The sequence below is a fragment of the Lagopus leucura genome, unplaced genomic scaffold (assembly GCF_019238085.1).
Source record: "Lagopus leucura isolate 7727_CA_CO unplaced genomic scaffold, USGS_WTPT01 Super-Scaffold_100024, whole genome shotgun sequence".
Taxonomy (NCBI): domain Eukaryota; kingdom Metazoa; phylum Chordata; class Aves; order Galliformes; family Phasianidae; genus Lagopus; species Lagopus leucura.
The window spans coordinates 7,849,073-7,876,809 of NW_024962276.1; the positions used below are offsets into that span (position 1 = coordinate 7,849,073).

A 27,737-nucleotide genomic window follows, 5' to 3' on the forward strand; every position below is an offset into this window, starting at 1 on the left:
TTGCTGGTTCTTTGTTATTCCTCGGTGAAGCCCTTTAGCTCACAAGAGAGATTTAACTAAGCCACATACATGCAGAAAGAGGAACATCCAAAAGTTGAGTTTTCAGGGAAGAAAAACTGAAAACAATGAAATAAATTCATTTCAGAGTGTCTGCATAAAGATTATTACTGCTTTGTCTGGTTCAGCTAATTTAAGGTCACTTCTCATAAATAAAATGACAGCTTTTTGTGTGAATGCCAAATTGTTAGTTTTTAACTGTATTTAAAAAAAATCTCAAATGGACTTAAGCTAAACAGGTTAGAAAATGACACCATCTTTAGCCAAAAGCTGTGATGATGTTAAAATAGATTAAGCAGCTCCAGGTTTAACACAATGAATCTTTAAGGTTTGCTGACATCAGAAGTGACACTGCTTCCACGGAATGCTTTTGGTGTTCTCTAAGACACCACATGCTCTGCCAGACAGCCACCAGTGATCTCATGGAGTATCCTTGAGAATCACCCATCCACAAGCTCAGAGGCTTCAAAATAGAAAGAGGAAACAAAGGGGAGCGAGACAGATGGGATCACATGCCTGGATCTGAAGTACTGAAGAGAAGAGAGGCACAGAGACAGAAAAAGCAGGAAATCATTTTACACCAACACACTGCACTGCTCTTCACACAGCACTGCCTGTGAAGTCAGTTTATGGGTCTACACTCAGCAAAGTGTGCAAACAAACCGACCTTCTCAGTAGGAATGGCAGGGAAGAAGGCACACACAAGTACTAACTCAGAGCAGTTTGCCTCAGCTACATCAGACAATAACAATGAACCAACATAGGTACATTCAAATTCATCATAATTCCACAGCACAAGCCAGCACTGGGTGGCCAGCATCCTGTCCTCCCCTTCCTAGCAGCATGCTTTAAAGATGCACAGCTACATTTTGTAAAAGCCATGAGTAGTTACATCTGACATGAAAAATACAAAATTATTAATACTCAGCTCATAACCACAAAGCAGCAGAGATCAGCACTCCCCATCCGACTGCAGCTAATGCAAGCTCGTAAAGCCTCCTTCCTTTGTAAAGCACCTCAGCTAAGTTTGGTGACCAGCCGTCATGTCTCAGTGCTCACAGACACATCATCATCTCTCCTTCTTCCTACCCTTAATTAAGCTCCGACAAACCATGCTGATAGAATCAAAACCCATGTGAAAAGCATTTGTCATCTCAGCAGCAACCTCAGATGAAGCACGACAAAGGTAAAAAGAAAACCAAACTGAGCAGTTCCCACATTTGAAAAGTTTTTGTCAATGAAGGAGTGCAGGGCCTGATCACACAGGACTTAAGCTCTGAAGCTGATGGATTACAATCTCAATTTCTTCATTTTCACTGATGTCTGACCATAGAGGCATTGCTTTAACATTTCATCTGAAACGTGACTAATTAACTGGTGTAGATGCAGAATCCAAAACCAAAGAAGTATTTATCTGGGTTGCAGTAAACATCAAAGGAAAAATAAACCAGCAATAAAAAAGATCTGACAAGTTCATGTGAATGCTCTGCATTTAGCTCTTGTTTTAGAGTAACAGTCTGTTATGTTGGCTCCTCTGCAGTTCAATGATTTCCTGTTAGGAATTTAAAATTAGAAGCCTCCAACAACTTCCCCATAAACTATTTTCAAGGTTCCTTTAATATCCACATCAATGAGATGTAGAAGGTTCATATGTTATCCATGTCAGTTCACTTCCTTCCCACTTCAAACTAGGCACGTTGCAGGAAAAGTCTCCAGGTTTTTTTGTTCTTAGAACTCCCCCCCACTAAGTAGATCCAGCTATAACAATTAAGAAAGAAAGCTGTTCACTTGTGCAGCCTCTCATTTAAGCTGTGACAAAATGGGAATACTCAGTCTAAACCAAAAAGCCTAGGCTATGGTAGCTGATTCCTTAAATCTTGTAAGAAACCTAAGTCCTCCATCAGTTTTTGATTTTTCAACTGCATCCATGCTGAACTTCATCTACATGAACACAGCAATTCAACAAACAAATTTCTGCTCTGTGACATGACCTTACCTTTAATGAAAGCAGGCAAACATGGCAGCATAGGAAACAGATCCGATCCTCCTCATTCGTGCTTTATATAACCATATTCCTGCAAAACAGAGATGGCACTTGGTACTTCTCATCTACAAGTCTCCAACTTTAAACCACTGGTTATTCTTTTGACTCTGAAATGCAGTGGTAATTGCAGTAGTAATAGTACTACAGCACACCTACAAAATGGTTTGAGAGCATCTGCAAAGAGACATTCCACCTCAGTTCCTTACTGGGTCAACAGAAGTCTTTGCAAATATTTACCACCTTCCCAGTAAAAACGAGCATTTATGCATAACCACCAAAACAGCTCCTTATACAAATGTTTTCTAACAAATTCCAGATGAGAAGGAATTAGGTGAAACTACAGTTGCCTTAGATTGACCTAAGAGCAAAAAGCAGTAGCAAAAAATGCAATCTTGCTGCTCTAATAAACATAAAGGCCCCAGTTTGGCTGAAATAACAATCTACATGATATATATATACATAATATTTTTTTTCACTCTTCCTAGCTCAGCCACAATCAAAAAACAAGAGCAGAGACAATGCTGCTGCCTTTTGTACGGCTTTGCAGGCTGAATGACTTAAAGACATTAAGTCATGCTTTCAGGTACCAGTTTGGAAGCGTCCATTTGAACTACCAGCTCCAGTAAAGCAGACTTCAGTAATACACTGCTGTACAGAAAGCAGCTTGGTACCTATAGCTGTCTGTTGTTTCCTTTTTTCTTGGAGGCTTGAAGTCTGCTTTTTTAACACAGTACAGCATAACATCAAGCTCTGCGTTCTGCTGAAATTACAGAGCCATCTTTTTCTGCAAATGTAAAATCTCTTTTGTATGGACTTCTTCTACAGAAGAAATTTTGATAATCACGAGGTTGTTTGATCTCCAGGGCCAGTTTTTCTAATAGAAGACTGTGATTAAATTTTCTTTATATGTTTACCCATCACACAGCCTCGTCTGCATCCCCAACCACTACGATGACACACAGATGTACAGAGCCACTGCATTCCATACGCTTTACATGTGAGTCCTTCAGACACACAGATGCATCTTCAAAAGCTGAGATTACACAAGGCAGACTGACTGAATGCTTTTGCCTAAACAACATACATTATGATTTTGCTTTCAAACATCGTATTTGTAAAAGTTCTTTAAATGTTCCCCTATATAAAAAAGACAAAAGGGTAGAGAAAGATATCAACAAAGATAAAAATAGCCATCAGAACCTCTGCCAGCAAGAACTGAAGTCAGAAAGATCTTTTAACATCTGCAACTACTAATGAGTAATTGCACTAAAATAACATACGGATGTGAAGAGCACATCACTGAACAGAGCCATTTAGCTACTAAGCTCATAGCACAACTGAAGCAAACAGAGCCATACAAGGAACAAAGCACTGCATAAGTGTAACTTTATTTTGAAAACTCAATTACTTAAGGAAAAAAATTGAAGTAGCATGCAATTAACTGCACATTACTTCAAATGCTTATCTGTTATCTCAACACTAAACACACTGAATTGAGGACTTACCAATGCTCTGTGAATGCTTTTAAGTACAAAATATGCATCTACAACAGATTACCAAGTTGCTTAATAGATAGATATATTAAAATCTACAGTTCTAATAAATAACAAAAACTACCATAGCTGAATTTTACTCCTATCTAGAGATTAAAGCTCTTTAGCCACCAAGATTATTCTCCAGGCTTTATCAAAATTAATTACAGAGCACAAACATAACAACATACTCCAGAGAGAGAGTTGCTGCTTTGTCCTTGTTTCATCAGGACATGTATTTCCCCGGCCCACCCCAGAGCATGCCTGTGATATACTTGATACAAAGTCACACAGTAACAAATTGCCACTTAGCTTTTAAAGCATAGTAACTTCACAAAAATTAATAATAATAATAATAATAATAAAACACGGTCTACTGCCACAGCACTCTTAGAAGTTACATTTACTTTGATTATAGTCGTTATTATTCTCTTATTACTCAACTTTAAAGCAAAACAAAAAACACTTTAATTACAAGAACTATGGCTTCCTAGGTATCATAAATACTTTTCCAGAATAGTGTAGAAATCTGCCTTACCTGTACTACCCTGAGAGGCCTCCAAAGTCTCCCAGCCACTCCAGCAGCTGGCTGAGGTAAATAACCTCCACCCCCAGGGGTCAATTGCCAATAGCAGCCAGCTGCCTTTCCCCAAGTGAAAGCAAGCCACCCGAGCTCAGAAAGCGATTAAAGAACACCTGAAGACACAGATAGGCAACAGGTTCCTCACTGCCACGTTCGTTTCTACCCAGCCCTGTAACACTTTTTCTACAATGAAATGACAAAGCATTATGCCCTTGAAGGGGGTGGGGGAGGGGGGCAGGGCAAAAGAGCAGGCAAAGGAAGCATGAAGTTTGGGCGATATCGAGTTCCGTACGGAGTGCTGAGCCCTGAGGTCCCGCCGCGTTCCCCCGGGCTGCGCAGTGCGGGGCTGCTTCACACCCAGGGCTCCCAGGTGCGGCTGCCCGCTACGCCCCTAGCGCGGAGAGCAAATCAGCCTGAAAGATAACGAGATACTGACAAAACGCAGCGCTACTTGCACGTGGGGCTAATTTACACAGAGAAAAGGCCGCTTTTTAGCACATGGCAGCCAACGGGGCCCTTCGGACAGGCAATGAGCTTCAGGTGCGGCTCCGAGTTCGCCCCGAGCTGCGGGCACGGCCGTCCGTCACTCGAGGGCCGGGGAGGGCAGGCGCTGTGAGGGAACGCTCGGAGCCCGCCCTGCCGCCCCGTGCCGATCCCGAGCCTCACCGGGGCCACAGGGTCGCCACAGCCCCACCCCCGCAGCCCGCTCCTCACACCCCCACGTACCCGTAACCCCACCGCTCTTCCCTCCCTCCCTCCTCCCCTCTCAGTCCCCCATTCGCTCCTCGCGCCTCCCCAGCGCAGGCAGTTCAACCCCTCACCCCTTCTCTTCCCCCCACCGTCCCCGCTCCCGCCGCCTCTCCCTCCCTCCTCCCTGCCGCTGGGGCTGCGGGAGCCGCGAGGCGGAGCGGGCCGGGCAGGGGGTGGGGGGAAGGCGGCTCCGCACACCCAAGATGGCGGCGGTGGAGCTGGAGTGGGTGCCCGAGACGCTCTATAACACGGCGATCTCGGCCGTGGTGGATAGTTACGGGCGGGCCCGGCGCCGGGACATCCGCTCGCTGCCCGAGAACATCCAGTTCGACGTGTACTACAAGGTGAGGGCGGGCGGCGGGCCGCTGAGGGAGGCCGGGCCCGGGCCGGGCCTGAGGGGCAGAGAGGGAAGGAGAGCGGGGCTGGGGAGCTGGGGGCCGGGCCTTCCCTGAGGGGCGCGCCGAGCGCGCGGCCTGGCTTCCTGCGGTGCCGCCGGGCTGAGGCCCGAAGGTCTGAGAGCGGGAACGAGGGACCGCGGGGCCGCGCGTGAGGAAGGGACTGCGGGGAGGCTGGGGCTGTTTGGGTCCGGAGGGGGGAAGGGGCTGCCCTTGAAGTGAGGAATCGGAGTGGGTGGAGGCGCTTGCCAGGCTGGGGGGGGGGGAAGCGGTCGGGGAGCGCGAGTTTGTGTTGAGCTGTGCGGAGGTTTTTCTTTTTCCTTCCTTTTCCACCCCCATGTTGCAGAAGGTGCTGTCTGTGGTGGAGGTTGCCGGGTCTGCCGTGCTCGTGTACGTTTAAATGTCTGTTTGGAACCAGGTGGAAGGAATTGAGGATCTTTAAATGGTGCCGTTTATCAGCTTTATGTCATTTTTTCACGTGGTGGCTGTTTCTCACTGAGCTGCCTCCAAAATACCCAGAGTTACAGTAAAGGGTGTGCTGAGATGGTCCTTGAATTTCTATTGTCCACCAATTAGGCATTCCATCCATCTGTGGGAACCACTGGAAATAAGCATTCACCAGGAGAGACTCAATGTATTTAAAAAAAAAAAAAAAAAAAAAAGTGGGAGATGACCTTTATTTCCTCTGCCAGTTAAGTTCTAAAAACTTGGGGTGCTAAACAAAGTAATTTTTTTTGTAAGTCTTGGTGAACCTGGAATAGTGGCCCATCCAATGTTGGTGCAGAAACAGTATTTAGAAGGCATGCTGATTGTCCCTGGCGACAGAGAAACTGTTACTACCCAGTTGAAACACACAGGTACATTTCTGCACCCTGGGTGTCTGTTGCTTCTCTTAAGAGCTGAGAACTGTGGGAAATGTTCTGCCGCAGCGAGCATGCTTGGGGAAGGTGAGGTGGCTGAGATGCAGCTATCAGTGGATAAGCCCTATGGATATGGGGCTAACAGCATGGGAGAACATTCTGAGGCTTATTTTCAGCTGTTGGCAGGGATGGCCATTGACACTGGCATTGTCTGTCTTGACATTCATACAGATGAGGGATGGTTCCCAAGGGCTTAAAAACGTAGAAAGAATTTCACAAGTTGGTGATACCCAATCATGTATTGTTCCCACTTCCTTTAAAAACTCATCCAGAGGTGATCTTAATAGGTTACGTATACTTCTATTAACACTCTTCAATTGTTACATGTATCAGGTTCATTTGGTGTTTTTTCAATATTAAAAATAATCCAGAAATAGATTTGAGTTCTAAAGAGGCTTTTAAATCTATTTGCTCTGCTCATGTAACAAGCAGCATGTTTTGTTCAGGAGGTGGTAACAAACATTCCATGGATCTGTTTGGTTGTACTCATCACTAGCCGGTGTAATTTCTGTTAACCATGATAATTGGTATTATTGTTTTGCCTGTATTTTACAACAGGCTGATCCTTGATAATCTGAACTGTATAAGGTGCACCTATAATGGTGCATACATACATCATGTAGAATAAATACCAACACGTGGTGTAGTTTGGTGACTGTTGTGCCAGTGCTACCAATGGTAAGATCGTCTCCTAGGAGAATACCTCGTCTTCAGTGGTTGCGTTTAAATTAGCTAATATATAAATATAACTTAATCTTGGCTGGGGTGCTAAAAGCAAGCGTAGTCCTGACTGAATGGTGCTGTGCGTGCAGAAACGTCTGCTTTCAGCCAGCACCTCAAAGCATAGCTCAGGGAAATCTTGTGGAACAGTGCTTGCATTTTTCTGTGCACCTGTATGACAATGAGTGCTGGTTCTTGATTTCTGTGTTTGGATGGCTGAGGAATATAAATGGTACTGGTGAACTAGTCTGGGAGGAGGACTCCTTCACACCTCGGAGCAGTTCCCTGCATGCTGTGTCTGGTGCTTGTTTTGCTTTTTGGTTCTGAACGCAGTTGCTGTGCTTTTCAAAAAGATGCAGGCATTAAATACTGTTGTAGGTTAGTATATGTATTCTTAGGACATCCTGATGATGAGCTCTTTAAGCCAGAAGTACGATTTCTGGAACCCACTACCAGTCCTTAACAGAAGGCGAGCTAGAAGACTTCTAAATCTTTGTTCTGACTGCATCTTTGTAGTTGATGAAAGGCTGTCAATTTGTTGTTGGTGTTACATGGAGCAGTACGTATTCTTTAGATACACCTGAGGAAAGTTTGGTGTGTAGTGCTTGTGCAAATATGTGTGCATTTAGACCTTGTGGAAGATGGAGTGTCTTTTGGTGATTATTGAAAGGGATAGAAATTTTTTCAGTCTTTCACATCCAACTTGCAAGAAATGCTGTATACAAGTTGTAACTTGTGATACTGGAGAAAGTGCCACTTTGCAGAACTAAAAGGAAGCATCAGTCAGATCTTCTTTTGACACTCACTGTGGATGTTAATGGGCTGTGGCCATACAGAACTTGAAAATTCTTTTAAATGCATTCATCCGTATGAACACTTGAAATTAGCACTTGCCAGTGCTGTTTATGGAGTCTGCCAGCCTTGTTACGTTGATTAAGATGGCAGAGGTAGGATGTCACGTTATTACGATGGTGGAAATGGCCAGCATGTTATCTGAAAGGAAGGAAAGAGCCACCTGAGAAAGTCCTCATCTTTTGTTCCCACCAGGGTACCCTCTGCTTCAGCGCTTGGCTGTGTTGTGATAGCGTGTCACCTTTATTTCCCATCCATTAACCAGCCCAATTGCTTTCAACTGTACAGATTCCAGAGCTGTTGATGTCTAGGATGCATTTTATAAACCCACGTGTTCCCAGTTTACAAGAAGGAACCAAACAAGCAATGGCTGTGGAGAGCTCTCTGCTGTGGGTTCAGTAAGAAATAGGTGCTGTGGCACAGTGACAGGAGCAGGCAGGCTCCTGGTACTGAGTCTATTTATCCTTAACAATGACTAACACCTTAAAAATGAAAAATAAATAATCATGATTGCAATAAAGTAAATCTGTAGTGCTTTAGCCAGGGCATTACTGGATTTCTGGTTTTTAATTTTTTGTCTCAAAAGCCTATTCACTTTTCCTTGCAACCATTGGAGAATAAACAGAGACTGGGCAGAACACTCATGAGGATGTCCAAGTGTGTTTGGAAGAGTTCATAACTAATATTGTTGCAAGCAGCATCCGGATCTGGAAAAAAATATGCAAATGTGGTTATTTTGTTTCCTTTGTGTCTTTACCAGGTGGATGTATATCCTGGTGGTGCTGTTTCCTAGTAAAAGTGGTTGGTTGGTTTGTGTTTTTTCAATCTTTATGAGGAAGAGAAGGGGAGGCCTTGTGCTTAGGAGCTGAAGAAGGAAATGTGCTGCATCGCAGTTAGAACACAAACAGGGCATGCCTGGCAGCTGGGCTGCAGTGGTAAATGCCACACTTTAATTTATTTAAAAAGTAGGTAATAACTGGAATAAATTGAAGCCCGCACAAAAAAAAAAAAAAGGACCCAAACCACTGCAATACTCCACAACATCTGGGAAATCAAATGATTCTGTTTTGTGTCTTCTGGGGAAAAAGGTTGGTGTTTAGAGGGAGGGAGTTTATCCGAATAACGTAGTTTTTGACAGAAACAGGACACTGAACTCTGCAGTCCAAAGATCATTCAGTTAATGTCTTACATAGAAGTTTTTTCTCTGTACTTCAGCTTTGTTCTGTTATGCATAATTTGTGGTTTTTTGGTTTTTTGTTCTTATGTTTTCTAGCTGTATTTGATGGGACAGTGCTTCATTAGTCATAGTGCTCTCTGTTGTAGGTATTTATGCAGCAAGCTGATGCTGGCTTTACACTGGATAGATAACAAGGAGTTTCATCTAATGTTCTTCTGAAATGTCTTTTAAGGGTTGTGTTTTTTCACATTGATTTTTCTTGAAAGTCACTTGGATCCAATGTTCCTTGAATGTTTTCTGATGAGATCATTAACCACAAGAACAATTGGAGATGACAATTTGTTTCAGACACTTGGTGGGGGCCCATAACAGTTAGTAATTGTGCTGTGCTTATTTGTATTAAAAAAATCAGGCAAAATCCAAAAGGCCATAATCATGCTTTTTCTGTATTTGACACAGTTAATGAAACTTCCACACTGCTCCTACATTGATGTGAATCAAAACACAGATTTTAAATTTACATCCTGGTATCTGCAGCTTCTGGATAGTGTGTAGCTGGAAAACTGCCTTCCCACTGCACTCTGCTAACCCCCCAGAAAGAGAAGTGTGGCTAATAGAAGAGCTCCTATTGCATCTAGTTATTCTTTGAACCAAGCAAAATGAGTAAGCAGGAATTTGCTGACACTTGGCAACGCGCGATAGAATGTCTGTTCTGTGCATTGCAGTAGAGATGACTTTTACTGGTGAGGGATGATTACAAGCTTTTCTGATCTTACGGAGTGAATCTGGTTTGTCCTAAGGCTTCTGCTCCTGGCTGTGTGATGAGGGAGGAAAGGACAGGCTTCCTGCGAGATGAAGTGTAGCTGCACTGATGTAGTCCTGAATCCTTTCGGAGCAGAAGGGTACAACCAAGGTCACAGTAAGCAGTGTGTCTTGGAAGGCAGAAAATCCAGAGTGGGTGGGTTGTGTTTTGTAGGGTTCCTGCAGTGACCGATCGGTGTGACTGCACAAAGGCTGAATTCCTTTATCCTGCTGTGCTCTTGGGCATCAGAAATGAAACATGTATGGGAAAAACAAGCATGATTTCCTTGTGCGTTCACATAGAGCCATTGTGATCTGGTTGGACTGGTGCATTCAGTGGGACATGTCTGAATACTGCTTGAATTCAATCATATCTGTCTATCGCTCCCCTCTTTAAATCCTCCAAGTGAAGGAGAATCATCATCATGCCATGAGCTTTAGTCCAATGATTATTACTCTTTATTTTAATACATACCTTATCTGTAGTCTTACCAGAGCCAAAACATCTTGCAGTTATGTCTTTGGTTTGCAGCTCCCCACCTTGCTTACCATTCTTCAGAGTCTTACCATTTAGTTTGCTCTTTGTTTTGCTTTTTTTCTCCTTGAATCTCTATGTGGTTTTCTAGGCTTGGCTCGCCTATTTTCTTTTTTCATTGTCCTTGTTGAACCTTAGATACTGAAACTCGTAACACAGACAATGAGGTAATACCACGAAAAAAAGTGTCCAACTACTGCTGAAACAGTAATTCTTGTTTCCACTTAATTTTGTCTGCACTGGTTGAACTTCAGTCAAAGCAAACTACATAGAAAACCCTCCAGTGCAGGGTTCTGTGTGGAATCACACAGAAAATCAGAAAAAAATCCTACATTGCTGGTGTGATACAGGAAGAGCAGTGAGTGAAAGTGTGAAGCATGCTGTGCTTGTGGAGCATAAGCTCCCAATGTTATCAGTTAAATTAGGCTTATTCAGTGCAGGCTTTTGGGTTGTTTGTTTATATTGCTTGAGACTCTTTAGGATGCGCTTCCTGACTGGAAGCATGGTTTTCAAAAAGAGCTGAGAAGTTTGATTTATTTTTTTAAAGCCCCAAACAATATCAGGGTGGAATTGGTCTCATCCAGAAGCCTCATAGATGGTTTTGAAATAGATTTGTAAGAGATGAAAGTACCCAGATTTATAACAGATTATTTTCTAAGCTTGTCCCCCAGCTGTCCCCAGGCCTTTTCAAGAGTCGTTTCTCAATGGGTTGATTCAGGGCACTGACTTCAAAAGACTTTTTTTCCTTCTGTGTTAAGCAGAGAAGGGAGGCGGTGGTTGCAGCCAAACTTATTTTCTAAATACAGATTTTGTTGTTTAAATATGCAATCCTCCCTAAATTCAGCATAGTAGTCCATGTTATATTATTGGGCATTGCTAATCATGCTAGGGGGGCTCCTTGGGACTTCTTGCAGCTTTAATTCTTACTGTAATGTCCTTTCTTGTTTTTCAGGCTTCTTCCAAACTGGAGCAATAGGAGCTTTTTTTTTTTTTTTTTTTTCTTTCTTTCGTTGAAAGCACTGCAATTCTTATGGTCCTTTTACAACTGCTTAGAGTTAATCTTTATTATGAAGAGGCTTAGAAAAAGTAATTGCTCCTACATTTGTGCACAGTGGAGAATGCTGGTGATTTAAAAAAAAAAAAAAAAAAAAAAAAAGCCACTTTCTCAGTGGTTGGATGTCTCTGCCTTTGTTTCTAAGGGTTTGCTAAGAATCAGAGCTCAACCTACTGAGAGAGAGCTCTGGCAAGAACTCACAGATAACTATATATGCATGATGATATGACAGTAGATAAGTAACAAGCTACTGTTATCAATATGTTTAACTGGAGACACCTCTATGCATTTTCAGAATGCTTAGGAGAAAGTTCTGTAAGTCACTGTTAGCCTTAGCTCCTGAAGGACGTCATGGTGGCTTTGCCACAGCTGTACAGAGCAGTTGGACTGTGTAATAGCAAGCCAGCACATGAGATGTGCTCCGATGTTCGTGTCTTCAGTGACAGGCTTAATGTCAGTTTGAGCAGTGTAAGCTGGAAGTCATATGTATGTTCTTATGTGTCTTTCTGTAGTTAAAAAAAAAAATCATTGATAACCTTCAAGTAGATCAAGTTTGTGTCCGAAAAAAAACCTCCTTCCTTCTTAAGAGCAGAGTAGTTTTTCAGGAATCCAAACCTCTGCCTTTCTTGTTGGGGCCTGTTTTTCTTGAATCACTCTTTTGTTTTGTTTTTCGTGTTATGTAGCAAGGCTTGTGGTCAAGAATTCTGTCTCTGGAGCTTTAACAAGAGAATCATTTCTTCCGTACTTGCAACTGCTTCTCAATGAGCAAATAAGAGTTACTGAACCTTCTGGAATTGCTTCACAGTTTGACGTAGTCTCACTATTTCCACGTCCAATTCTGTTTGAAACTATAGCTGTAACAGCTATAACAGTTTGAAGAGACTTCAGGCAGAGTTAGTTCCTCAAATGCTTGCCAGCATGTCGAGGGAAGGGGTGAGTGGTGTGGTAAATGTTCTGAGGATGCTGTATTTCTGGTTATACCAGGAAAAAACTAGATGGGCTGAGCTGGGGAGTGGTGTGTGAGGAGCGGGTCTGGACCTTTGGACCCAAAATCAGAGATGTGTGAAAGATGAGGGTGTGGTTTGGGGCATCCCCTGTTCCCCCTCACTGCCACGGTGTTTTCAGTGGGGAAAAACTCTCCAGCTCTGATTTGTTTCGAGTACAGGGCCATGGCTCTGCTTTATCTGAGGAACAACTTTTCATGTAGATACTGTTTAAGACTTCCTTTTTTATTTTTATTTTTTCCAGTGAAATAGTTGGCTAAAAGGAAAACATTCATTTCTAGCAATTGACGTTTTTAGGTTAAAGAACTTTTGAAGTTTTTTTTTTGTAGGTTCTGTTAAAATAACTAACTCGTGCTGCAGAAACATTGTCACATGTTTCATAAAGAGCTCTGACTAAAAGGAAATTTCTGGCTGGCAATGTTTTATGTGCTTGATTGGAGTGCTCATTGACCTGCCTCCTGGGCTTGTGGTTAAAATGATGCTCCAGATAAATGGTACTTTTCAATAAAGGTATTGAAAGAAATGATTAGAACTCAAAAACTGAAGTTTTTATTTAATCAGTGTTTGTACCTGAGCATTCTATCTGTAAGTAACTCCTCTCTCATCTTTTGCTTGCATGGTGAGAGTGGCTGACTCCTCATTTCAGAGTTTCTCGTAGCTCTAAACCCTGCTCAAATAGCCTGGAGTGCCTTGCTGCTGGTAGCAGTGCTCTGGTCTTGGACAGTTTGTGTTGGAATGTTGTGGCATTGATTTTCTAAATAACTGTTAGAGTGCATTACCTGCACGCTTGTGATGGTGTGAAGTGTGAGTGCACACCTGTGTGTGTGCTGGTGAGCTGTAGTGCTCTGCCATCACACTGCAGGTTGGAGAAAGACAGAGATGGCTCTGGAATGGCGAGTGCTGTGAGAGGCAGCATCTGGGGAGACTTGAGATGGTTTTCCCTTCTCCTCATAGAGCTGCTGCCTTGCAAAAAAGGTTTTAAATAATAAAAATATGAAGGAATGCTGCCTGCAGTACCTGAAATAACAAATGCTTGTGCCACAACAGTCCTGATCTGCTGCAATCCTTGTGCTGCTGGCAGAGGCTGCTGCCAGCTGACTGGGGTGAGTGGACCGTGCTGCTTTCTGGCTGCACACCCTACTCTTTGCTATTTGTTGTTCAGGGACTTTGTGATGTCTGGATTTAACAGCCCCAGTGGATTTCTTTGCTGTGTATTTGCGCAGCCACTTCTGCACCTATGTAAATTCTCAGTATTTATAGCATAACGTAGCAGGGAGCTCTGCTGCTTAGCTGTGCTATGCACAAAGAACCGTCTCCATGGTTTGTTTTTTATGAACAAGCTAACTGATATATTTGCTTATCTGCAGATAGAAATTGGTTTCAGCATAAAACCAGGCATTGCTTTCAATAAATTGAGGAACGTTCCCATTTACTCAAGCAGGAATTGTTCATATAAGCCCAGGTATTAATGGGGTCAGGGCTCACGCTTGTGTTTAGCTCTGGGTATTGGTGAGTCATCCATTGCAGAACATGTGGGTTTGGGGTGGTTTTCTTGGATGTATAATTTCATTGCTTCAGTCTTTGTCCCAGACAGAGGCTGGAGTTTTGTAGGATGACAAGCAGTGTTTTGAATTTAGGCTTTGGCTTTGCTTTTCCACTTACAAATCACCTAGAATCTCTTCACGCAGCCCTGTGATAGATTCTCTTTAGTTAAAAAAAAAAAGCATCTGATCTGATATCAAAGAAGCCATTTGTTACAATTTTTATTAAATTTAGTAGTTTTTTTGTTTTGTCTTTGTTCTCTAGCTTAGGAATTGTGATGTTTTAATGATGCAGGTAGATGTAGTGAATGTCTGAAGAAAGGAGGAAGAAAAGAACGGATAAAAATAAATTGAAAGCAAATATGGAGCTCTTATAGTTTGTGTGTTTAAGTTCTGCCACTGAAGGTGTTCTCCTGTGTGGAGATAGTGAAACTATTTCTTTTTAATATTTACTCTTCCGTACTTTGAGCTCTAGAATTCATAAGTCATTCTAACTGGTGAACTAAATTTCCCAGGAGAGCACCAGGTCTTAAATTATTAAATATATTTGTATTTTTCTTTCAGCTTTACCAACAGGGCCGCTTATGCCAACTGGGGAGTGAATTCTGTGAACTAGAAGTTTTTGCAAAGGTGCTGCGAGCTTTAGATAAAAGGTAAGCACCTTCCTGTACTGACAGGCTCGTTTCAGCCCTGGGTTCTTGATCTAAGTTTTGAATCCAGAAGATGTCAGATCAGATTCTTTGTTACCAGGATAAGCTTTGTGCCTCTAGTATCTCCCTCCTTGTTTGTGTGTATGTGATGTTAATGGGTTTGTCACTGCTCATTTATCTGCCATTTTAGTGTGAGTCAGGGCAGGGGTGGGCTTTGAGGCTTCCCCACCCACAGAGTCTAAACAGAAAGCTTTGTTCTCCAGTTGTAGCAGTGTGTGGGCAGCTTGTATTTTGCTTATTCTGGAGGGTGTCCTTGTAAAGAACTGTTTGTATGCTCATTCTATTTTTTTGGGTAATCCAACAACTGTAACCCATTAGTCTTGAGAGTGTCAATTATGCTTGTGTTCGTCTGCTTTTTGTTTGAGAGAAGGCTGGAGTTATTTCCTTGAGTCGCTACTCGTTTGTATCCATGGTGCTCTGACTGCACTGTTGTAAAAACTTCATACGTAACAAGTTTTGTTTTCTTTTGTTTCAGACATCTGCTTCATCACTGTTTTCAGGCTTTGATGGACCATGGAGTAAAAGTTGCTTCTGTACTGGCCTATTCTTTCAGCAGACGATGTTCCTACATAGCAGAATCAGATTCTGCTGTAAAAGAAAAAGCAATCCAGATTGGCTTTGTTCTAGGTAACTGGTGTTCATAGACTGTTAAGTATATTTCTTTGTTAGTTCAGTTAGGCTAATGCTATTTTTTACCTCTTTGTAACTTCTTTTTGGGAATGTGTGTGCTTGGAGTCTGTGTTTTTAGGAAGTCACTTGATGGCTTATGTATATAATACAATTAAATACCTAAAAATTTTAGGCTGCTCTCTGCTATTTCAAGTATAAAATTTATAAGCATGATAGTTAATGTTAAGACTTTGTGTATTTCTACTATTGATGCAAGTATTTCATGATGAAAAACTATGGAATACCAGAAGTCATGCTCAGCTGAAGGAGAGTTCTTCTGCTCATGTTTCACGTTCAGGACTGCAGGGTTAGCTCTGATAGAACTCCTGTATGCAGCATGCAATTTCATGGTGCTTTGTAAAACACGTTTCCTTTGCTCTCGCTGCCTACGTTCCCCCTAAGCTGTTAGCAATGACTTCCTGTATTTTGGCATAGGGAATACTGCACTCCTGTATTCCTACTTATTCGTAATAAAATAAGAGCTCTTAGATGATCTGAGCGAATGCTTTTTCCTAGAAAGGCACTGTTCAAAACTCTGTTTGTTCTTGATTTTTCCAGGAGGGTTCCTATCAGATGCAGGATGGTACAGTGATGCAGAGAAGGTATTTCTTTCCTGCCTTCAGCTGTGCACCCTTCACGATGAAATACTTCATTGGTTTCGTGCAGTAGAGTGTTGTGTAAGGTGAGCTTACCTTTAATTCCCACGTGTCTTACTGAGAAGTATTTATTCACATGTACCACTAATAAGAGCCAAGAAGCTTCAGATGCTCTCTTCAGAATTCTGCTGCACCGCTTGCTTTTGTTCCAGAAACAAGGTGATGCTATGAGAGGCTGGACGTGTATGTGCACCTTCCTGGGATAGAAAAATGCTAGCTGTAGTGCTGCTGTCAGCACTTGATCCTTTGACTTATAATTAATCCAAAAAATTGTCTAATTGTTTGGCATGCTGAAGAAGCTGCCTTAAAAATAAACTCACCTTCTCCAAATACAGAAAAGGAAAGGAGATTATAGGAAACAGGTTTGGAAAAGAGAATCACTGATGAGAGATCTTAATTGTTCTCTCCTTCCTTTATTAGTTTATAGGAAGACCTGTCATAATGTATCATGCAAGGTATAAAATGTTGCACCTATACGTTAGCTCATATTTTCAGAATTTTAGCATCTCTTTACTGTAAAGTATTGTGTTCTGATTTGCTTTACTTTGTGGGTTTTTTTTCCTGTGTTATGTTGTCTTCTTGACTTATAAGGGCTTCCCTGATGTTTTCCAATCTCTATTACTCATTGTCTAATAACAGATCTCCAGAAGGGACAATGAAAGTTAGTTTACCAAAATTTCATCTGTGCTAAATGGCAGGCATTTGCAATAGGAAAGGAACAGCTGTCTCTTTTCTTTGCCTGCAATGGAGCAGGAATACAATTCTGCCCTTTAGGCTTGGAATGTGATGGCACTCACATTTTGAATGCATCTCTTTAAAGTAAATAAGCATCAGTTTTCAATAACAAAAATCTCTACTTCTGTTCTAAACAGAAGCCAGAAGCTGAAATAGTTGCTTGTTTGGAGAAACAGTGTGCGCTTCAATGCTGCTTTCTTGTCTGTATTTCACCATTTACTGAAGCTTCTGTGAATCTTTCAGATGGGAAAAGAGGTGGTGATAAGAAATGGGGGAGCGGGAGAAAAGGAGGCTGTCTAGAGTTGTTGTGAACTGTGATGACTGCATTGTCTTGTGTTAATTCAGTACTGAGTATCAAAGGATCAAAACTTTCAAAACTGTAAATCCAGAATGGGTTGTCAGGCTGGCACTAGATCAATCTGAGCAGATATGCTTGCTGATTCCTTTGAAGGTGGCCTTCTTACTACTTGTATTCCTGTTGGACAACACTAAAATTACTGTTGTTAAGTGCTATTGCTCTTCCTTTAATCCAAAATTTCCCTGCTAGTGTTACTAATCTATGAACACTTAGGTGTGTATGTTTTCTTCTAGCATTTAAAGGTTGTCAATCCAAGAAACTATTATGACAGCTAACGATTAGCTGTCCTGCTGTTCCTGAGCTTAAAGTTGCTTGTGCTGTTGCCTCAGAGTGAACTCTACTATGTAAATAATATTGAATGCATTTCAAAATATCCCTGTTCAGCCCCGTTTATGAATTGTGCCTGGGTGCTAATGCCATCCTGCTGTGTTGTCCCACCTTTCTGGCGGCCCAGAGAGTGACGTTAGTTCCAGATGCTTTCTCATGTAGAATGGATGCAATTGAATCTCTTGTAAAATTATTGATGATACATTGTGCTGTTTAAGGACTGAGGACAAAATGCAGAGATGCGCGCAGAAGAGTTTGTACTTTTTGTCAGTTTCAGTTTACCATGTTTTGGAAAGGAGGTAGAAGGGATTTAATGCCATATGTTACTGAGTTTGGGAAATGAGATTTTATCAGTGTTGAGAATGGACTTCAGGAAAAATAAAACAAAGCCACACACACCAAAGTGGTTTGGGCATTGGATGTGCAGAACTTCATCAACGTGAAAAAATCATTTGGCATTTCCAATAGGAGAAATTCTTGCCATGCAAGATGCATGGAATACTGTAACAAATTTCTATGAACAATTCCTTTGTATTACTGAATTCAGACAGTGCAGTTTTGCTGGGCTGGTACCTGGTCCTCTAAGTACCACACCAGATTGTAGATCAATGATGCTGCAGCGTGACGAAATGTTTTATTCAAACACTGATTAGAAGATCTCTTTACATCTTTGCAAGGTTGCTTCATGTTCGAAATGGTAACTGTAAATATCACCTGGGAGAAGAAACGTTCAAACTGGCTCAGTCTTACATGGATAAACTTGCCAAACATGGTCAGCAAGCAAACAAGGCAGCACTCTATGGGGAACTGTGTGCACTGCTTTTTGCCAAGAGTCACTATGATGAGGTGAGTAGGGCTAGTTTCTTTCTGTTCAGCTTCTGGACGCTGGTTATGAAATCTGTGAGGACTCTCCATGACTGCCTCACTATTCACGTTGTCTTTCTAGATATCTGTGTGGCAGTACCAGAGGTATACCTGATTTACCATCTGGTTTCTGTATATTGTTCTGAGTACAAACTCTTAATAGTACTTGAACTGATATTAAGAAATTATATGCAATAGATTGCCTGTGTATTTTGGTTATCAGTAAATTATGCATTACAAAGAGTTTATTTTAATAGGTAAAAAGAAATTGGAGAACATAACTCTTTGCAACTACTTTAGAAAAAAGGTCACTTCAGTGTGACTGCAGTTTTTAGCTCCTAAATTCATTGACTAGGAAGCTGCTGTCTATGATAGTGATTGTAAGGATTAGTTAAACATTATAAAAGAACCTTTTCCTGTGAAATACATTACATTCATTTAATTATACAGACCTTAGTGTAATACTAAATACTGCGCATTCAGTATCAAGTTGAAGAGAAGTTCTTCAGGTTTGTCAGACCATGGCAACCAGTGTTATTTAAATCTGCCAATGTAAATGACTGGTGTATATTTTTCTTAATGTTGCAACACAGTGATGTTGAATTATCGTGTTGGTTAACTTTGTTTGACAGGCTTACAAGTGGTGTATAGAAGCTATGAAGGAGATCACAGTTGGCCTGCCTGTAAAAGTAGTAGTGGATGTTTTGCGACAAGCTTCTAAGGTAAATTTAGACTCTTCCACATTCCTTTTTTAAACTGCTACCAAGGATGGGTGAGAATGTGTAATACCTCTGCTATACTTCACGTGTCTCCGGTGTATTTTCTTCCTTTCCCTGTGAAACAATTATAGCTGTTCAAAGGGACGTGATGGCAGAGTTAACTTGGAGCCTTCCACAAAAAGATGGACTGTTTCTATCTTTGATGTAGACTCAGATACAACACTAATCTTTTTGGTGATTTATGTCAGAGTAAAATATTTATTGATGCTTTCTGTGAGCATTTGTTAAATAAGTCCCTTAGTGACAGCGGTGATATTAGAATTAAAAGTAATAGAAATTGGGCTGATATCTCAAGGGGAAGGATTTTGAGTGTGCACCTCTTCACATGCTTCATTTCAACCTGTTTAGGCTTGTGTTGTAAAACGTGAGTTTAAGAAGGCTGAGCAGCTGATAAAACACGCAGTGTATCTCGCCCGGTGAGTACTATTCCAAAAAGCCCTCTTGAAATGTACTCTTAACCTGCCTCAATGAGTAATATAAGCATGTTTCTACAGGGAGCATTTTGGAGCCAAGCACCCCAAATATTCTGATACACTACTAGACTACGGATTTTATTTGCTCAACGTAGACAATATATGCCAATCTGTTGCCATCTATCAGGTATGCAGCAGGGCTAAATGCATTTGGTTTCTATTAATAAATAAAAGGTCTCTATTTCTTCTGAAACTCACATGTTTTTAATTCAGGATAATTAGTTCATTTAATTACTGCACTGTTTGTTGACTTCAGATTTTTGCTTTCATTTTTTTCTTCGCCCTTGAGTGATTTCTTTAGGCTTGCTGTCTAAAGTATGTGGGTGTAGACCTGAATTTCAGAGCCATCAGACTTTTTTTTTTTTCCCTGTTAGCAGTAAGATGCATAAGGTTGTTGTTTTCCCCCCCGTGTTAACTGACATCATGGTGCTCTTGTGACTCTTTCAGACAGCTCTTGATATTCGGCAGTCGGTATTTGGAGGTAAAAACATACACGTAGCTACAGCTCATGAAGATTTGGCTTACTCTTCTTATGTTCACCAGTACAGCTCTGGAAAATTTGACAATGCACTGTGAGTACAGCTATTTGAGGTAATGGCAGTAAATCTAATACTGCAAATGGGGGGAAAGAATGTTTTTTAATTTATACAGATTTTTCTAACAAGAACATTAATACAGTGAACATCTACATTTATCTTGTTAATACTTTACCAGTTAGCTGGTAATTGAAATAGCAATGAGGATGCATGTGTTTAAACTCTTTCAGATTCCATGCTGAACGTGCTATTGGCATTATAACTCACATTCTCCCAGAAGACCATCTTCTCTTGGCATCTTCAAAGAGAGTTAAAGGTAGTATCCTGAATTGCATTACTGGAACAGTTTAATATTTTGTCAATGGAGAGCAGGCATTCAGTTGTATTTATTCTGTTCCCAACAGAGGCAACGTAAGCTTTTTCCCAACTGGAAATGGCTTGAGAATATTCCCTGTAGTTCTCCAATGTTATTTGTCAACATGCTTGTAAAATACAAATTTAAAATTCTTTAAAGCTTTGTTGAACTCATTCTTGAATTAATAGTAGTAAAAATACAGAATATAAAAAAGTGTTGGTAACTTTGATACCTAGTTGTGAAGTTTGAAAGCAGTTTGTAAGAAATCTAAATCCTGATTTAAATATCTCCTGACACTTCTTGGGTGGATGGCTTTCTGCAGCTGGTAGTTGGTGTGTCTGTGTCTGGAACACAGTGATGTTGCTTTTCTTCTTCTTATACTCAGCACTTATCCTGGAGGAGATTGCAATAGACTGTCATAACAAGGAAACTGAGCAGAGGTTACTTCAAGAAGCTCATGACTTGCATCTGTCCTCACTTCAGTTAGCTAAAAAAGCCTTTGGGGAGTTTAATGTACAAACAGCAAAGCATTATGGCAACCTTGGAAGACTGTATCAGTCCATGAGAAAGTTTAAGGTAAGATCTACTAAGGTAAATCTCTTGACACACAATTTACAAGATGTCTGTAAATATGTCAAAGCAAATTGTACTTTATGTCCCCAGTTCATAACCTCAGTTGGGAGTTTCGTTCCATTTTAATATTTCACCCATTCAAAGCTTTGCACGGAAATAATTAAGATGCCTCTGGGGACAGGATGCAAAGTGATACTACTTGCTGATGATCCAAAATAAGAATTTGGAGAACTTAGTCTGGTTCTGGCCTTCTTATCTTTTATTTTTTTTTGTCCTTTGTGAAATGCTTGACTACTTAATCACTGCATAGTTGTTTCTTAAAGTGTTTATGGTGTGGTGAGTGGTGCCTGACCCATATGAATTTGTTCCTCGCAGGAAGCAGAGGAAATGCACATTAAGGCAATTCAGATTAAGGAGCAGCTCCTGGGTCAGGAGGATTATGAAGTTGCACTGTCAGTGGGACATCTAGCTTCTCTCTATAACTACGATATGAATCAGTATGAAAATGCTGAGAAGCTTTATTTGAGATCCATAGCAATTGGTAGGTGATTCTTACAGTGTTTATTTACATAGCAGCTGTAATACAAAAAAAAAAAAAAAGCTTTTTGAAATGTTTAACATTTTATTGAATAACTAAAAATGAAATGCAGTATTTCTGGTTTTTTTGCATGGCTTCAATCTAAGTATTGAATTTTAATTTTGTTATCTCTTGTCTTTCTTTAGGAAAGAAGCTTTTTGGTGAAGGATACAGTGGACTTGAATATGATTACAGAGGTCTCATTAAACTGTACAATTCCATTGGCAATTATGAGAAAGTTTTTGAGTACCACAATATTTTGGCCAACTGGAACCGGTTGCGGGATCGGCAGTTCTCAGTCACAGATGCTCTGGAGGATGTAAGCAGCAGTCCTCAATCCACTGAAGAAGTGGTCCAGTCTTTTCTGATGTCTCAGAACGTTGATGGACAGAGTAGCTAAGAACTTGGTCAATTAATCAGTTAAGTTTTTTCCCAGATTACAGGGGAGAAGTCATACTGTGAAATCTAAACCATGTAGTTCTCTGGGGGCTGGAATTTGCATTGAAACACTGGTCCAGTCTACTGAAGAGTGCCCATACGGATGAATGTGTGTTAAATTCTTATCAGCATGTGTATGGCATGTTTAGTTCGGCTCACGTTTTTAACTTGGTATTCCAGAAAACCCTTTTTTTTTTTTTTTTTTTTCTTTCTCCAAAAGAACCTACTTTGCAGAAAGTCTGCAAGAGAACATTAAATAAAACTGTTTGAGTTCAAAAGAGTTGCATTCTTATTATGAATGGAAGGTTTCATCAAGAGCTTTCTTCCGATAGACAGAATAAATGCTATACTACAAGAAATTATACGAGAGAGGTCTCTCTAGTTCATGCATTTGTAGCAGAGTTAATCACAAATACTAAGAAAAGGAAGGATGCTTTGGCTGCTGCCTGATGAAGAAAAGTGGCAAAGAATCACTTCGGAGAGCAACATACCATTTGTAATCCACAGTAATTTGATAAGGAAGTACAGACCGTATGTTGTTTTTGATACCCTGAACTGGACCAGTGTTTGTCTGTAAGTGATGGAAGATCCAGTAGACCAGCAACCTTAGTTTTCTTTGGTACCAGCCAAGAGTGCTAATCTTCATAACAGGACCAGGAAAATCAAAAGTGGACCAGCCTGCTAGAAACAGTTTTTGGACCAGTGGCTTTAATTTAATATTTCTGCCCCTGCATTCACTTCTACAGTAGAGTGATTTCATTTAGATGTATGATCAGTGCAAAATTATATTCCTGTAATAGATACAAAACTAGGAAGTGAACGTTCTTTAGCAGTTGCGATGGCATGTTTTACTTAGCAAGCTTATACAGATGTTAATGTCAATGCCACACGCAGAAACTAGAAATGCTTAACTATTTGCTGCAGCCATCTTCTTTTCTATTATTTTTTTTTATGGGCTTACTCTGATAATTGAGGCAGTACCTTGTTTATACCAGTTAATGGTTTTGTATTACAATCCAGGTCAATTTTATGTTTCTGGAGAACACAACTTATTGTACAGTTTGCAGGGGTCAGTGGAAAATGCCAAAAAGCACAACAGGTCTTTTTTTTGTGTGATGCTTCATTTCTACATTAAACAATAGTACAACCAGAAATGGATTTCCTTTATATTAATTTAAAAAGCAGAAATCAGCTGTAAACATCCTTTAATAATGCCTATCTCACTAGCTTGTCTTAATTTTTCTTCTGTTGGGGGCGGGGGGCTGCTTTGCTGTGTAGATTTATTTATTTTTTGCTTGAGTGTGTTTTTACTTCTTAAAATGTTGAGGTAATGCTCCTTTGAAAGTGTAACATAGCAAACTAGAAACAACTCGCTGCTGTTACCTCCGTTCTTATTATAGTGGCGCAAACAGTGCCCTGTGGTTGGGTTCTGTCTCTTGGGTTTTCTCCACCCCCCCTATTTTCAGGGGTTTGTAACTTGGCCGTGGAAGTTCAGTCCAAGGTGGGGCTCAGCAAGCAAGGTTCCTACAGGACTTGGACTGGATGTTTTGTTTAGGGTTTGTTTTCTCTTAAATAGTTTGTAAAGCTTGGGACAGGGAAAGCTGCTTGGTGGTATTCAAGAAAGAGTGCACAGAAGAAATAAGAAATTTCAGACACTGCTTTGAGCTTAATGACTCCTTTAAGAACTGAAATTTTCCAGGCCAATAGTTCATATACCGGTGCCTTCAAGTGTAATTTTGGGGGAAAAGGCTGAATAATACCGACTTGAATATGCAGCAATATGAGTGCAGCTTTAATGACTGCATACCTAAATACTTTAATGAAAGGATTCCGCATTTAAAAACAACAAACTGTGGTATTAAGGCTTACGTTGCAGTGTACCCTCAAAGGCTGTTCAATGAAAATTCAACTTAAAATGATGTATGGATTTAACATCTACTTCATAGCAATTTTTCTTGCTTAGGAGTGCTTTAGGTGAAACATTTCCATTTCTGACTAGCATCTATTAGGGGAGTGATTGATTATAGAGTTCTCATGAATTCTTTTCTTCAGTCCTATTAAAATTACTTAAATGAAATTTGTAATGTTAGTACCAGAATTTGGGCAGGGGGACGCTGCTTAAAATTGGCCTCAACAGGCTGTGTTACTCCTGTAACACAGAAGGGTTTGACAGCTTCAGAACAGGCACTGACTTGCATTTATGATGTCTGTTTGTGAATGGCTCCCAGTCAAGCCTCTGCTTCCAGCTTCTGGCTAACAAAACTCAAAGGTCTCAAGATTTTGAGTTGGGGAGTGTTATTTGACTGACACTGGCACAAGCAGTCCATGAGAACCATTGCTGTCACATCAGCTCTCTGGTTTCTGTGTGTTTCAAGGGCTGCTTTCAATCTGTGGCGAGTAGGAGAGCTTCCAACATGGGGCAGGTTAGGAAGTTGTTTGCTTCTGAGAACCAAAATCACCTGTTCTGTTTCTGTGATGGGTTGCTTTATTCTGTTTTCTCAGGCCTGCTGTGTGGATGAGCTTTTCTTTCTTTCCTCAAGCTACTTCCCTAGCATGTTGTGTACCTTGACGTATCGGCTTGTCTAGAAGGGATTCACATCCTGAAAGTCACCCTGAGTTCTTTTTGTTGGATTTTGGCCAAGAAATGTGACTTGGGCATGAGCATCTGTTGTGATCCTTGTGGAACTGCTAGCATGCTTTCCGTGTGACTAAATCCTGACTTGGCTGTTGGGCTGAACTTCTCACTGCAGCCCTTCGGCAATTCCGCTTGTGCCAAGGCACCACGTTTTGGAGAAAGGTGGCTGTGGCTAACTGCTAATGCTGTCAAACAGGAGCTTTGCAGGGCGACTTTGCAGCTGCCTACGAAATGCTTTGTAACCTGCTCTGCACGCCATAACTTGGAACATCCGCTGTCCTTGCTGCAGGTGGAGTTTCCATGCGATAATGTAGAACTGGCCTTTCTAGTTGTCCATTCTGTCTCTCTGATCTTGTTTTTGGAAGAAATTGGCTGTCTGTATTGGCATGTGGGGACAACATCTAGGACCTGTTGTTACTGTCTGTGCTGTTGTTTGGTATCCCTGAGAAAGTAGAAATCCAGTTGGATGGCTACAGAAGGTAAATGACTTGCTCAGCTGTAAGGGTGGAAACACCTGCAATGTCGTTGAGGCAGATTTCTATGTATTCATTTAATTTTATTTCATGACCAGCACAGGTAGAGCTAAAGGAACAGAGTGCTACCTACTACGTTCTCTGTACAGTGCAGCTTTTCAGCACAGAACTTGCCAACAGAGACCCTGCACCTCCCTCCTGTCAGGTGTGGAACCAAGGAGTTCCTGTCCTATTTTAGCCCTAAAACAAGCTTTCCAAAACAAGCTTTCCACATGCATCTGGGTGTAAGTTCTGGGGAAGGAGGCTTTATAGTTAGCCTTGCTTGTTAGGAGACCTTGTCCTTGCTGTAATGCAATTAGCCAACTTCAAAACGCTTGATGACTTTGATTAACCATTGGCATTTTATATACGCGCAATGCACCTTCTTCTAGGTGAGATGGTGTTACTTGGTGCTGGTGTTAAAAAGAGGAGGTCTGGGGCTGGGGCTCTGAAATGCATCTTCAGAATATTTCTTGACGGTAAGTAATCACAGTGATTGGTTACAAGTGGTGAGGAGAGGTGTCCCTTCATAGAAAATTACTTTAACTATTGTTTAAGCCCTCATGATTTTCACCATAAAGCTTCTGAAATCAGTTATTTGTCTTTTGTTTTAATTGAACACTGCAATTTGTAGAAAGGAAAGAAGGCAATGTCAGGCTTCTTCCACTGTTTCTGGGACATGGGCTATTCTGGATGACTTCTTGTGGAAAAGGAGAGGCAAGCAAAGCTTAAGAACTGACAAAATGGGACGGGGAAAATTGCAGAAAGATGTTTTCAAACCAGTCTATCCCTCGGTTACTTGAAGTAAAACACCTAGTGACTATTTGGCCCCAACAGTGGTTTGGTTGCTTTTACAGCATGCTGTTATGACCAACGAGTGTCTGCCTCTGAATCTTAGTCTTCATGAGCGCTCTTTACAAACCTTGTAGTTGAAAACTTTTTTTTTTTTTTTTTGCACATAAAGTTTTTTTGTTGAAGACTTTTGAAGGTCTTTTAGTTGCTGGATTCCAACTTATTGGGACAACAGTGTTCTTTTGTAAAAATGAAGTGTTTTTTTCTTTAAATGTGCTGCAGTCTGATATTTGCTAACGGTGCCATTGCGCTGCTCCTCATGGTACAAGAAATGCACGTTGAACTTCTTTCCTTTTATTGTTGTGTACTGGTAGAGTACAAAAAGGAAAACGCGTTGTGCCTAAAACATGAGTGAAGCTGTGGACAAAACCTTGGTTTGTGCAGATGGGATTTGACTTCCCAGGTAGCAGCAAATAACGCGGGGGAAATGCTGCTGTTACCAGGTTGTAACGAAGCTTGTGCAGAAGCTTGATTTTCTCTAAAGCTCATTGTTTCCCTTTTTTCCTTATTGTTTCTATAATAAGAAGGTGACTGGCCAAATGTTAACTGCGGATCTGACTGTTTGTTGTGGGTGTTTCCATGTTGGACGTGTATGGCCTGTTGCACGGTTTGTTTCTTGGCCTTTTGAGGATTCTGTGAGAAGCAGGGAAGAAATTTCCTTTATCCAGACATCAACCAAACTGCTTACAAAGAAATTGACAGCACTGGTAATGCTTCTGTCCCTAAATCTCAGGAATGTTTCGGGCAGTGAAACAGGTTTCCCTTTGGTGATATAAAGGTGCGTGCTCTAGGGTCTTGTTTAACAATATTTCATTGCAATCCTAGGTATCTATAGCATGAGTGGCCTTAGTGAGTTTGTTGAAGTGCACATTTTTTTTTTTTCAAAAGTAAATTTTAAGATGAAAAAGATATATACTATATAAATATATAGAGATATTTAGAAACTTGGTTTGTGGTGCACAAGTTCAGTGTTGGATCACTAAATAATTGTCGCAGGTACCATACGTGTAACTTTTCTTTGATGTATTTTCCTTCATGGGAAGCGATGTTGCCATGGTAACTAGGACTTCACAATTTCTTTACTACTTAACGATGTGAACGAACTCTACGTTTTATTGAACATTACCAGGTTCAGTACTATTTTTATACTTGTTGAACTACAGGGAGTTTTAATTTAATAGCATTCTAAAAAAGATGTTGCTTGAACTGTATAACTGTATAAATCAAACTGCTTACACAGACGACACCTCTAAACCAGAATCTCTACCTGTAGTGCCACAGTCATTTATATGAAGTTATCTTGATCATGACTAGACTTGGAAGACCACCCTACTTGTGTCAAGACTTAATGTTTCGTATCCTACTTCTCACAGACTGCAGTGCCCGACATTATTTGTAACCATCAAACCATATTATGTTTGTAACCAGCATTGTGATATTCTGTAATTGTATTGCTAAAATGAAATATCGACCTAATAAATATAGTGTTCCTGCATTTGGAAGCATCTGCGTTGAATTTGGTTCCAACTTTTGCTTCTGGTGAATACCTGTCCCTTTCTTCCCTGCTCTCCCTTGCTGTGTCATAACCAATGCGAAGTGGGAGTTGAGCTGCGGAGCGAGGGAACACAGGAGAGCAGCTGCCTTGTTCTAAATGTGCCCTCTGGGATGCCTGTGCCGATGCTTGCACAGCCAGCAGCGGGGCTGTTTGTGTTTCCTCTGAGCT

The 27,737-nt window shown here is 41.0% G+C and overlaps 1 protein-coding gene across 2 annotated transcripts; it reads left to right on the plus strand.

Moving 5' to 3' along the window:
* Window positions 1–5,151: 5,151 nt before the first annotated feature.
* On the plus strand, window positions 5,152–27,509 carry APPBP2 (amyloid beta precursor protein binding protein 2). Of its 2 annotated transcripts, none has more exons than XM_042879806.1 (13): window positions 5,152–5,310; window positions 14,530–14,618; window positions 15,151–15,302; window positions 15,903–16,026; window positions 18,098–18,266; window positions 18,917–19,006; window positions 19,412–19,479; window positions 19,558–19,663; window positions 19,984–20,108; window positions 20,303–20,388; window positions 20,813–21,003; window positions 21,376–21,541; window positions 21,724–27,509. In XM_042879806.1, exons 1-13 carry the CDS (start codon window positions 5,170–5,172, stop codon window positions 21,975–21,977), a joined length of 1,761 nt encoding a protein of 586 aa, XP_042735740.1. In that variant the 5' UTR covers window positions 5,152–5,169; the 3' UTR covers window positions 21,978–27,509. The 2 variants fall into 2 exon arrangements, with proteins under 2 accessions (XP_042735740.1, XP_042735741.1); XM_042879807.1 differs by lacking the exon at window positions 5,152–5,310 and adding an exon at window positions 5,455–5,476.
* The last annotated feature ends 228 nt before the right edge of the window (window positions 27,510–27,737 follow it).

Bases quoted from the DNA above. Each gene is read 5' to 3' on its own strand.
- APPBP2 (XM_042879806.1), top strand. From the start codon at position 5,170: ATGGCGGCGGTGGAGCTGGAGTGGGTGCCCGAGACGCTCTATAACACG. The intron at 14,619-15,150 runs GTAAGCACCTTC...CTTTTGTTTCAG, and splicing joins CTGCGAGCTTTAGATAAAAG to ACATCTGCTTCATCACTGTT. The intron at 20,109-20,302 runs GTGAGTACAGCT...AAACTCTTTCAG, and splicing joins GGAAAATTTGACAATGCACT to ATTCCATGCTGAACGTGCTA.